Below are 12,865 nucleotides of genomic sequence, written 5' to 3' on the forward strand. Positions count from 1 at the left end.
TTTGCACGCATTAATCGTTTTTCCATTTATTCCTATGGGAAACATTGTTTTGTCTTACAAACTTTTCACGTTACAAACCTCGTCCCGGAACCAATTAAGTTCGTAAGACGAGGTATCACTGTACATTCCCAGGTAACTCCCATAGACATGGAACAAAGTCAAAGTACTTACAGATTTTATGATATTACAATTTGGATTTTGCTGAAAATATTTTTTTAGGCCATTCCTCTATTGTAATGAATGAAACACAGGTTTATCAATGGTTTTCCGATTTCCTAAAATAGATTAACATGCTTCCTGTTTCAATGTTTTTTTAAAAAAGATAGGCATTTTTAATTTTGTTCACAAATAAATAAAATGGCACTTTTTATTCACCAAGCAAACTTCCTTTGAACATTGTCTCTTTTAACCCATAATGTTTTAACTCACAAATCATTACATCATTTTTCATGCATTTTTCATGCACTGCATTATTATTCAGTTTTATATTTTGTCCACTTTTATACAAGAAGCTAGAATATTGTGAAACTTGAGAATTCTGCCCTACTGAAACCATGCTTGAATGGACTTGCTTGTCTACAAAGAGTATATATTATAATAAATAAATTCACATGACCTTCCGCAATGTGCAAGTGTTATTTATTTATTTTAAAAAGAACATTCTTAGTACAACCTCAGGAAATCTGTATAAACTTTTCATTACCTGGAAACCATTGCCATTTGTGCGTATATCCAAGGATTATTATACAGTATAGACGTATAATGAAAGCATAAAAAACATCATTGGCTACTCTGAATATCAGCAGGAAAAATCAGGACTATCTTCCCAAAAACCACAAGAAGGAAATCCAATCTATTAACTAACAAACAGGTTATAGTTTTTCAAAACAAGCATCTCTAAATACCCTGTTTTCAATGCACATATTTTTCAGAAATCAACACAATGCATACTGAATCATTGTAAATTCTGAGTTTTGTTTCAATAAAATTAATTCTGAAGCCCTTTTAGTATACATTAGGTCATTACACTTATGCATGAAAAATCAAACTTCAGGAAAGATACATTTCTAGTTTAAGGATCTGCTGTCCTGTCCTGTTTACAATAAATTACAGACTTAATGGCTGAAAGTAGTCAAGCAATATTTTATCAGTGTTTGTACACCCCTAAACAAAACACCATCCTGTTATGTTAGAGCATGTTACTGGTGCAGAGGAAACAAGTGCAACATCTCTCCAACAGTTGCATTCTTGTTTATCACACTCGTATGACATGAATGTGTGCAGAACAATTTCTAATGTCATCAGAGACTTCTACAACATTCAGTGATCTCAAGTTACTTGATGTTCTCTGATACCTCAGGAAGGAATAAAAATATAATGATATACTTCATACTTACACATTTCCTATGCTTCTTATCAAGTGCACTTATAAAAAAATGTTATTACTTTTCACCATATAGAGGACATGTAGGAAAATACGTAGACATGTGGAATAGCAACAATTAAATTCTCTTCCCCAATAAAGACAAATATGGCATACTTGATTCCATTCATAAAGACTTTAACATGGAATAACAATGAGTATACATCAGATCTGTCTGCATCTATAGCCATTTTAGATCACGATCTTCAGATATGCCCAAGTTTCGTCAACACTCCGCAGCCTGCACTGGTTTATGATTAGTTTCTGGACACAATTCAAAGTGTTGGTAATGACCTATAAAGCCCTACATGGCATCGGACCAGAATACCTATGGGACTGCCTTCTGCCGCATGAATCCCAGCGGCCAATTAGGTCCTACAGAGTTGGCCTTCTCGGGGTCCTGTTGACTAAACAATGTAGTTTGGCAGGACCCAGGGGAAGAGCCTTCTCTGTGGTGGCCCGGCCCTCTGGAATCAACTACCTCCGGAGATTCGAATTGCCCCCATCCTCCTCGCCTTCCGCAAGACTTTGAAGACCTATCTGTGTCACCAGGCATGGTATAATTGATATACAGTATCCCCTTTGGCTAGTAAGATTTATGTGTGGTTATGATTGGATAGTGTTGACTGTTTTTAATGATAGTGGGTTTTTAATTATAGTTTTAATTATTGGATTTGTACCACATTGCTTATTGTTGTTGTGAGCCGCCCTGAGTCTCAGGAGAGGGGCAGCATACAAATCTAATAAATTATTATTATTATTTTCTGTTTTCTGTTCTCACTCAGAATGGGTGAACAAATTGAACAAAAAGAAATCACAGTCACATTTGGACTAAAGCTAAAGTCTTATAGCTAAAATTACCCAGAGGCACAGAAACATACATTAAATGGAACAACTCTAAAGAGACATCAAGAAATAGCGCCAACAATCTTTTCAGGCTGAAGTAACACATCACAATTTGACCTAGGAGCCAGAGTATATATATTAAATCAATTTTAAAACAAAATATTTCAACTAGCCAAAATATTGTGAGATATCACACAAGCATATGTATTTTTCAAATTATAGTCATTTTTTTAAAAAAAAAAGTATGTTGGTCAGTAGTCTCCATTAAATGGCGTCATGTAACTAACCCCTGCAATTGAAGAAACAAGGAGTGACCACAGCAATCAGCCTGTGATTAAAGCCCTCTTTTCAAGTATAAACTTGAACTATTGCTCTTACTAAGTACTTCAACTGACATTATGTTTTACAACAGATAACCTTATACAAGGACAATTTAATCGAAGAATACTATTTGGTGCAATAAGAAGAATTTAATCAGTGAATACTATTTGGTGCAAACAGTAGCTTATGACTTACATAAACAATTGGAGGGAGGAACTATTTTTGTTTGGAAATAGTGTGAGAAGTCTAAATGCAGGAAAAAATAAAATGCATTCTACAAAGTTGTCCATTTCCAGCCCCATGAGCCTCATTCTCCTTTTCCCCAAACTTGGGAGATTCTTCCCTAAAGTTTGTTGTCTTTTGTAAGGCATTTGCAAGACAATCTAAAAATCAAAAGGCAAGAAAAGTTTGGCATTTCGCCCACAGAAACGTATTCGTTTTAAATGGCTGTCCTCAGCCTATGTCCTCCGTTGATGATTTTTAAATCAAGAAACTGGCGGAAGGTTGGGGGGAGACATAACCAATGGCTTAACTATGTTTTTTGGAATTAAAAAGAAAAGTGGGGAGTTTTTTTAAAGACCTTTCAGAAATATCAAATGGAACTGAACTAATGTCCATCATGGTTTCTGAATTGCTCCAACCACAGAAATCTTACAAAGCTTTTTAATAATCAGAAAGAAGGCAACCAGTGCATTTGGGATTAAGTCATTTTTCCTATCTAGATATTATTCTGGTGAATAAGTGAAGCAGACTTTCTTTTCATGATATTAGATACGTAATGATGGTCCCATCTTCACAGCTTTATGGAAATACCATGTTTCTCAATTTTACATCAGCTGATGGGGAACCAATTATTGATCTTGAGATTACTGCTGAAGTGCCAACTTAATTGGCTGTGGTTAAAAATCCCTTCATCTTGGTTTAGATTTATTAAGGGGAAAAAATGGGGAAAAGCAACTATGCTTATATATGGGACTATTTAAAGATAAGGCATGGGGTAACTGAGTTGCCCCTAGGCTATGCTAAGGCTATGGTAGAATTGTGTATGGTCTATCAGAGTTTTATTTTTAATGGGTTTTTATTGTGTTTTTAATATATTGGATTTGTGACATTGTATTTTGTTGCGAGCCGCTCCGAGTCCTCGGAGAGGGGCGGCATACAAATCTAATAAATAATAATAATAATTCAAAAGTTGTGACGTTTTGATTTTCCTCTTATGTATCTTTGGTAGACTGGGAAGAACCCCCTCTCTCTCAAGCAGACAAATTTTTCAGTCTGCCCTTGGGTTTATATGATAGCCATATTCCAAGCAGGAGAATTCTCCCAAAAACGTTCTATCCTAGATAAAGAACCAATGTTTTTATCCCAGCCGAAGCAATGAAGAACAGGCTAGAGTGGTGAATGCCACTCGGGGCCTATTTATGTTCATAAATCATTTCCCTCAATTCCAGGAAATTGTGATCATTATTCTGATTAACTAAAAATAAATGTAGAAAAAGAATCACATTTCATTCATCCTTTAAGCACAATAGCAAAATGTAGGCACTTCTTTTTGATGATTTTTTGGACTTCCATCAAAGTGCAAAATATTATAGAAAAACAAGCAATTTTACCCAGTCTGTTCATGCATAGACCAGGTTTTATCACATCTAGCTAAAATGGTTGTGTTCCAAATATCACCTCATATGCAGCATTTTATTGGCTTCAAAACTGCTTTTGCTTAAAACACCTTATAACAAATTATTGGCGAGCACAAACAATGATTGATCATTATTTGCTCCCTTAGAAGTTACATGAAAACACTTGTTTGAAAAATCAATGTAAACCTAAAGGTCATTTAATCTGAGAAATTCATGGGATTGGGCAGAAATGTCTCTTGGTGCCACTGTTATTTCACTATATTATTATTCCTTTTGTCTTTCATTCAGAGAATCAAAATTATTCTCTCCTTGAAACTGACTTCTGAGTATTATTATGTGAAATGATAATACTCTGATTGTCTTCTGCACAAACTCTAATTGAGTCGAATAAAACCTTTCCTTTTCGGCCTACTTGAAGGAGCATTTGCTATGCAAACGCATGTGGAGTACATACAGTGGGAGGCGTGTTAGCAAAATGAGCCTCAAACTGTATCCTCCTAAACCTGTAGAAGAGCAGGAAAAGATACTACTTTCATTTAAAGTGCTATTAATGAGTTGTAAAGCAACAATGTTTGGAATTAAAATATTTTGTTTTTGTCTAAAGGCTCTTGCATCTAAAAATTTCCTAGGCCAGGGAAAAACAGACTAGAAAATGTAATAAATAAATAACAAGAATGCATATGTAGCCAGAAACGTAGGATACATTGTCCTACTTGTTTCAGTCCCAGTGCCTCACTTACAAAGAATTACACCCACTTCAATATTAACATGAGGACTATAATGAGCTTGAACATCTAGGGCAGTAATGGCGAACCTATGCACAGGTGCCACAGGTGGCACACAGAGCCATATCTGCTGGCATGCGAGATGTTGCCCTGGTTCGGCTCCAGCATGCAGGCCAGCTGATTTTTGACTCACACAGAGGTTCTGGGAGGGCGTTTTTGGCTTCCAGAGAGCGTCCGGTGGGATGGGGGAGGGTGTTTTTACCCTTCTCCGGCTCCAGGGAAGCTTTTGAAGTCTGAGGAGGGTGAAACAAGAGCCTACTGGGCCCATCAGAAATTGGGAAAAGAGGCCATTTCCGGCCCCCAGAGGGCCTCGGGGGGGGGGGGGTAGCTGTTTTCATCCTCCCCAGGCATTGAATTATGGGTGTGGGCACTCACACATGCATAATAGCACAAGCACACGCTCTTCCGGCACCTGAGGGAAAAAGATCTAGGGGTTTAGGGTTAATTGGTTGGTTGGTTATTTATTTATTTATTGTGTTATGAAAGGAAGGCATCAAGTCTGACATTCAGTTTTCCATCCCTTCATGCCAGTCAGGTTTAGACATACCCAGGGCGCATTTTCTCTTGGGTATAGGCTTCTGCACATATGCAGAAGAGAGTTTTACCCAAGACCATCTCTTTTCGAGGAGATGGGGGCATCTTTGTGTTTTGAGGAGACTGAAGGAAGAACTTCAGGAGAAAAAAGGTAGAAGTGGTAGAATTACCAACTTTTTCATCCAGATTAAAGAGAAATTCATACAGTATTTTTAACTGTATACAGATTAGTTTGTAACTATACCTAACCAACAAATAATTCACCTTCCATTTTGAAAAACAAATTGAAACTAAACTACTATTCAAAATCACATTTGGTCTAGTTGGGAGTGATCCAGGCAACTCAAGGGTTTATATTCTCCACTGTTTGGATATGTGATACTAAAATCATAATTCATTTGAGAATTCTGGATCTGAATATTCTCAAACGGAAGATTCATGCTTAAATCCTACTGGGGGAATATTTTAGTGCAATTAAAAGGAGATGGAAGACCAGAACTTTACATGAAATGAGAAATAAAGGACTAAACACATGTATCCTTAGAAGTACTGCAAGTCAAAGCAGTGGGAGAACTTAGAATTTGTAGACAAAAAGGTTGGTTGCTAAATGAAAGAAGACAGGTAAATGAGTAGCCCTAAGCTTACGTTATTAGCCGAAACAAGAGAAACAAGAGATTATGATTTAGTAAAGTTAATGGTCAGAATTTTGGTTACTAGTACTGGAGATGCTGCTGTTAATATTGTATTCCAAGGATAAAGCATGTTGATCTCTTGAATAAAAAACTTTTAGTCAGCCTCGCTTAAAGTCACCCCTCTGGCCACCTTGCTTGCTGAGAAGTTTTACATCTTCGATTGTTATGTCATGGCTCACTGCTTTGCACATATCATACACTGTCAAAGCAGCAAGACTGACAGCTGTCAAAGCTTCCATCTCCACCCCAGTTTTTCCATGGGTGCGGCACAGAGCCTGAATGGTAACGGTATGTTTTTCTGCATTTAGACTCAGAGTAACCTCAACCAGATTCAATGGGACATTATGGCACAGTGGAATGAGCTGGCTTGTTAGCTTGGCTCCCTGGATTCCAGCTATCTGGGCCACTGCCAGCACATCGCCTTTTTTAATTTGGTTCTGTTGCACCAAGTTAAATACCTTTTCACCCAGATAGACCACAGCACAAGCCACCGCAATCCTTTCTGTGTCTGGCTTCCCTCCAACATCTACCATGGACACCCGGCCTTCTCGGTCAATGTGGGTTAAACAATCGGAGGCACCAAGACATTTGGCAGTTGAAAGAGATCTCCAACCCTTCTCTGCTTGGCTTACCATCCTGGAACGAATGTCTCTAGTCACATGGGAAGCCTGTTTGGGGAAAGGAGTTCCTGTCCAAAGGCACTTGTCATTCAAGCTGCATCTCAAAGTCTTCTGAAGAAAGCAACTGCTACTGAACCGAGCTTGTGAAATCCTTGATGCAAGCTGTCGTGCTGAGTAAGATCCTGGCAAAGCATGGTGTCCTGTAAACATATTTGTTTTAAACTTTTCCCCCATCTGTTTGAGTAAACTTTCTTTCAGAGTCAGGCAGTGGCCTTGTCGGAGGCCCCAATTTTTCAAATTTACTTGGTCCTGCGGGGCATCTTGGAAAAGTGGAAATGACCTTGATGTTGCCCCTGGGGTGGGGTGGGGAGAGAAAAGCAATAAAAGTCAATGTTAGAAGAGAAAAACTACTGTTGATTTTATGCAGTAAAGCACAGAGAGAAAAATAAACCTTCTAAAAATACCCTTCTGAATAAGGAATCTTTTCTTAAATTTTCCAGCCTTCTTATCAATTGCTAGAAAGTAGCTGCCTACAATTCAAAGGACTATGTTAGTTCTGGGCTTGGATAGGACTTGGCGCTGATTCTTGAATAACAACTCTCCATACTACATGGCAATCTGTATTTGAAAAAAAAACTTGGGTACTTTAAACACAATTTGTATACACAGCATGGGAATAATCCAAGGAAAATGAAAGGCCAAGTTGGCAATGGATGTGTTCAGTTTAGAAATCCAATGATAACTGCCAAATGTGGCAGACATCCAGTTCCAGAATTCCATCTATCCAGAACGTCAAACCGTATAAGCAATCAAAGACAGGACATACACAGATACTGCTATATTTCTTTATGGAATTAGGGCTTCTGAAGCCATTCTAAAAAGCTTGCTGCTTATCTTATTGAAAAGTACTAGACAGAACTCACTCATACATTGTGGTGACATTTTATTTATTTATTTTAAAATTTGTATGGCTGTTGATCCTAAACAAGTCTGTAGGTGACACACAACAAAACTACTATCTATAAAATAGTAAACCACACACACACACACACAAATCCCACCAAAATTTGAGGGATAAGTGTTTTCCTATCTGTCCATGAAAAATGGAATCTCTTGCTGATGGAGAATATACTGTATTTTTCAGAAGCTCCAGAGTAAAAGATGCATCTTAGTTTTTGAGAAGGAAAATAAGAAAAAACAAATCTGTCTCTGTCTACCCATATCCATAGGTATTCATCTGGCTAGAGTCCTATCAGTGTGTGAGAGAAACTGAGTATTTGCTGTGTGAGCAACAAGGAAGGAGGCAGCAAGGAGCCTGGGTGTGGCTTAGCTATGCAGTTCTGAGATTGTGCTGAGCTATAAACTAGTCTGTTGCTGAAAACTAAAACTGAAACTCTTCTCCTCTGCTTGTGTTTTGCAGGTTGGAAATTCTGCTTTTGGTATTGTATATTTACTTCATCTGTTATATTATATATAGGGAAGTTATTGAATCCTGCTGAATCAGTTACTTGTGTGTGCTTTCTGGATGTGATTGCTGCTGCAAACTCTGTGTTTGCAGCAAATAGCCAGGTCAGCTTTAGCACATTATTGCAGCCTGATTCAGCACGAGCAGCTGATTGGCGGGTGGATGGGCTTCCTGGAATACCTCCAATCAGCTGTTCCAGGCTGCAGGGATTGCCAGAGAACATCAACTCCTCTCTGCCTCGCGTTTCTGGCTACCTTTGCTGTATAAGATGCAAGCAAATTTTCACCTTCTTTTGGCGTGTGCGTGTGTGTGCGCGCGCATCTTATACTCTGAAAAATATGGTAATTCAGATACTATCCCGCAAAATCCCTTTCGCAATAATCTAGAGCTGTCTTAACTTGTCCTTTAAATTGGAAGTAGGAAAATCCATCTGTCTGAGTTGTCTTATAATAAATTAGAAAGCAGTAGAGGGCGTGCAGAGTATTTCAATTTAAAACCACCTGCTTCAAATTCAAGATAGATTATTCAGTACATTATGGAAGTATTTTGAATCCTGGATAATTGGAACAAGCCACTTTAAATTCACAACAATGGAGTGTTTCTAATTTGAAATATTTCTGTACACCCCTAGAAAACAACTTAAATCATTAATGGCCACAGAATCTCCCCCCCACTAAAAATCACTTGCACAAAAGCGCCTAGAATTTTAAAGCTATGGGTTATAGAAATTCTAAAAGTATGCCCAGATATTATCCAACAGGAAATGACAAAAAAAGAATGGCTGAAAAGGGCAGATGTTTATTTTGGCGAGCAGAAAATTAAGGGAAACATGAGAACAGCTTTCAAATAGCTGAAATTATGGCAAACGTATACTACCATACTGTTCCTGAGGACAGTGTTATGAATAATGGGAATTCAAAAAGAATATTTTAGCTAAATATTAGGACACTTACCAGTATAAGGATTTACTTAACAGTTGAACAGATTGCCTTCCATAAACAGAAGCTTAAAATAGTAACCTGTTCAGAGATGTTTCACTTACATTTATCCCCTTCACTGAGGTCCACACAAACAAACAACTCTATTCCTGACCTCCTTTGGAAGTGTAGGAGGAGGTCATATAATAAGGAACAAAACCGTATTTCATTCAATTGCATATGAAATACCTATAGATAGTCCTCGACTTATGACTGCAATTGAGCCCAAAATTTCTGTTGTTAAGTGAGACATTTGTTAAGTGAGTTTTGCCCCACTTTATGACCTTTTTTGCCATAGCCGTTAAGTGAATAACTGCAGATAAGTTTAGTAACCTGATTGTTAAATGAATCTTGACTTTGCCTGTCAAAAAGTCACAAAAGGTGGTCACATGACTCTAGGACACAGCAGCCGTAATAAATATGAACCGGTTGCCAAGCCTCCGAATTTTGATCACACATGATCGTAGGGATGCTGCAAAAATGGTCATAAGTTATATTTTTCAGTTCCATGGTAACTTTGAATGGTCACTCAATGGACTGTTGTAAGTTGAAGACTACCTGGGCAGCAATGTTTACTCTGACACTGTAATCTTTTACAGTACACCTACTCCGAGAAGTGGTCTCCTGGTTGTAAGGTACAGCCAAAATTTCCAGTGTTTCCTTATTTTTTGGAGTATAAGACACATCTTCCCCCCCACTAAAAGAGGCTGAAAATTTGAGTGTGTCTTATACTCTGAACGTAGCTTTTTCAAAACATTTTTCCAGCTCTACTAAGGTGCTAACGATCTTCCCGCTTGCAGTTTTTTCATTGCTACTCTCTCCAAAGGAGTTTTCCAGCCGTAATCAGGGGATAAAATAATGTGCTGAAGCTGACGCACCCCGGTTCTAAGAGGTCTGTAAGGGGCATCCACAAGTGCACCACTGTGCCTATTGTCCCTGTCCTACTGTCCAGGTGAATAGCAAATAGCAATAGCATTTAGATTTATATAGTGCTTTTATAGCCCTCTCTAAGTGGCTTAAAGAATCAGCATATTGCTCCCAACAATCTGGGTCCTTATTTTAACCACCTCGGAAGGATGGAAGGCTGAGTCAACCTTGAGCCGGTGGTGAGATTTGAACTGCTGAACTACAGCTAGCAGTTAGTTGAAGAAGCCTGCAGTGCTGCACTCTAAGTACCGCACCAGCCTGGCTCTATATCTGGTAGGCAGATTTTCTCCCTATTTTCCTCCCCAAAAACTAAAGTGCGTCTTATACTCTAAAATACAGTAACTATTTACTGTATTTTATTTATTTTGTCCAATACACAATAATACGCAATGAAGGTAATAGAGGACACCTTCAAGGAAATAGAATTAGAGAAAGAATAGAAGAGAGAATATAGGATAAAATAATCAAAGAGAGAATAGAAGAAGGATATAGGGATAGAAGAGAAGATATATGGGATATAGGAGACAATAGGACAGGGGTCGGAAGGCATTCTAGTGCACTTATGCACGCCCCTTACTGACCTCTTAGGAATCTGGAGAGGTCAACTGTGGACAATCTAAGGGTAAAATGTTGGGGGTTAGGGGATGATACTATGGAGTCCGGTAATGAGTTCCACGCTTCAACAACTCTATTACTAAAGTCGTATTTTTTACAGTCAAGTTTGGAGCGGTTAATATTGAGCTTGAATCTGTTATGTGCTCTTGTGTTGTTGTGGTTGAAGCTGAAGTAGCCGTTAACAGGCAGGACATTGCAGCATATAATCTTGTGGGCAATACTTAGATCATGTTTAAGGAGTCTTAGTTCTAAGCTTTCTAGGCCTAGGATTGTAAGTCTAGTTTCATACGGTATTCTGTTACGGGAGGAGGAATGCATGGCTCTTCTGGTGAAGTATCTCTGGAGATTTCCCATTCTCCAACCCTGTAGCTAAAAGCAGTTCTCTATAACTGCCAGCTCTGGCCATGTTAACAAGAGTCCTGTCACGCTTGGCCTGGCGCTGCCAAGAGCTTGTATTCCTTCCTTGATCTGTGTTATCTTTTATTTGGGTCAATTTCAGTTCCAAGCCTCCTGGGAATCAGCTCCTACTCATTAATCCCTTGGCTATGGCCGTGCCAGAGGCTGGTGCCAAGGACCAAGTTAAGAGGCGATTTTTAAAAAACCCACAATGAAAGGCATGCTTTTTAGATACAGGACAGGAAAAACGAAAGTGAGATGGGAAGAAGTAGCCAAATCTCTCTCTAATGATATGTATCTTTACAAAGTTTTGGTGCCTCGCCCCATCTCTTTTAGTTTGCAGGAAGACTTTTTCAGGGGTGGGGGGATTGAGATACCCTTTCCCCCTAGGCCTTTACAATTTTATGCATAGTATGTCTGTATGTATGTTTGGTTTTTTATTATAATGGGTTTTAATTGTTTTTAGTATTGGATTATTGTTATACGCTGTCTTATTATTGCTGTTAGCTGCCCCTAGTCTCCGGAGAGACTTTTTCAGGGGTGGGGAGAATAGCAATTGCATTTTATTTCTAATAGATAAGAGACTAAGAAAGAAACAATGCTGCTCAATGCATCTATCTGCCATATTTTTCAGAGGATTTCTTTAGGGTATCAGGAATTGTTTATGATGCAGCAGAAGCTCTTTCTTCTCCAGAAACATAGGTACGCTCTGTCTATTCATGGCTCTGCTTTCTTTTTGGGGGATGCAGGAGCCTTTCTTACAACTTTAAATTGCCGGAACTAAGGCAGAGGGGACACATTAATTTACCCGTGCTGGTGAACCTGTGGCATGCGGAGCCATATCTGAAGACAGGTGAAGCGTTGCCCTATGTCAGCTTCAGTGCGCATGCTGCACGAATCTCAGCGACCGATAAGATCCCACAGAGTGGGCCTTCTCCGGGTTCCATCAACTAAACAATGTCGTTTGGCAGGACCCAGGGGAAGAGCCTTCTCTGTGGGGGCCCCGGCCCTCTGGAACCAACTCCCCCCAGAGATTAGAATTGCTCCCACCCTCCTTGCCTTTCGTAAGCTTCTTAAAACCCACCTCTGCCGCCAGGCATGGGGGAACTGAGATAGTCTTTCCCCCTAGGCCCTTACAATTTTATGCATGGTATGTTTGTATGCATATTTGGTTTTGTAATAAGGGTTTTTTAGTTGTTTTAGTACTGGATTGTTACATGCTGTTTTTATTGCTGTTGTTAGCCACCCCGAGTCTGCGGAGAGGGGCGGCATACAAATCAAGTAAGTAAGTAAGTAAGTAAGTAAGTAAGTAAGTAAGTAAGTAAGTAAGTAAGTAAGTAAGTAAGTAAGTAAGTAAGTAAGTAAATAAATAAATAAATAAATAAATAAATAAATAAATGTGCAAGCTGGCCAGCTAATTTTTGGCCTTGGGGAAGACCGTTTTCACCCTCCGGAGGCTTCAGGAGCTTCTCTGAAGCTTCCAAAGTACAAAAATCAGATGTTTGTTTTTCTGAACTTCTGGTTTGCTTGTTGAACCGTTTTTTGCACTTCAGAGGCTTCAAGGGAGTCTTGTGGGTGAAAAACAGTCCAATGGGGGGGGGGGGAGTGCATGGGGATGCATGCG

The 12,865-nt window shown here is 38.9% G+C and overlaps 1 protein-coding gene across 1 annotated transcript in view; it reads right to left on the reverse strand.

Annotated features, from left to right (window-relative positions):
- Positions 1–2,508: 2,508 nt before the first annotated feature.
- The window catches only part of MOCS1 (molybdenum cofactor synthesis 1), a 37,651-nt gene continuing 27,294 nt past the window's right edge, over positions 2,509–12,865 (reverse strand). Inside the window, 1 exon segment of the mRNA XM_070734268.1 lies at positions 2,509–7,214. Coding sequence (XP_070590369.1) covers positions 6,340–7,214 — 875 coding nt within the window. The 3' untranslated portion in view covers positions 2,509–6,339.

This window comes from Erythrolamprus reginae, chromosome 1 (genome assembly GCF_031021105.1).
Source record: "Erythrolamprus reginae isolate rEryReg1 chromosome 1, rEryReg1.hap1, whole genome shotgun sequence".
Lineage (NCBI taxonomy): Eukaryota > Metazoa > Chordata > Lepidosauria > Squamata > Dipsadidae > Erythrolamprus > Erythrolamprus reginae.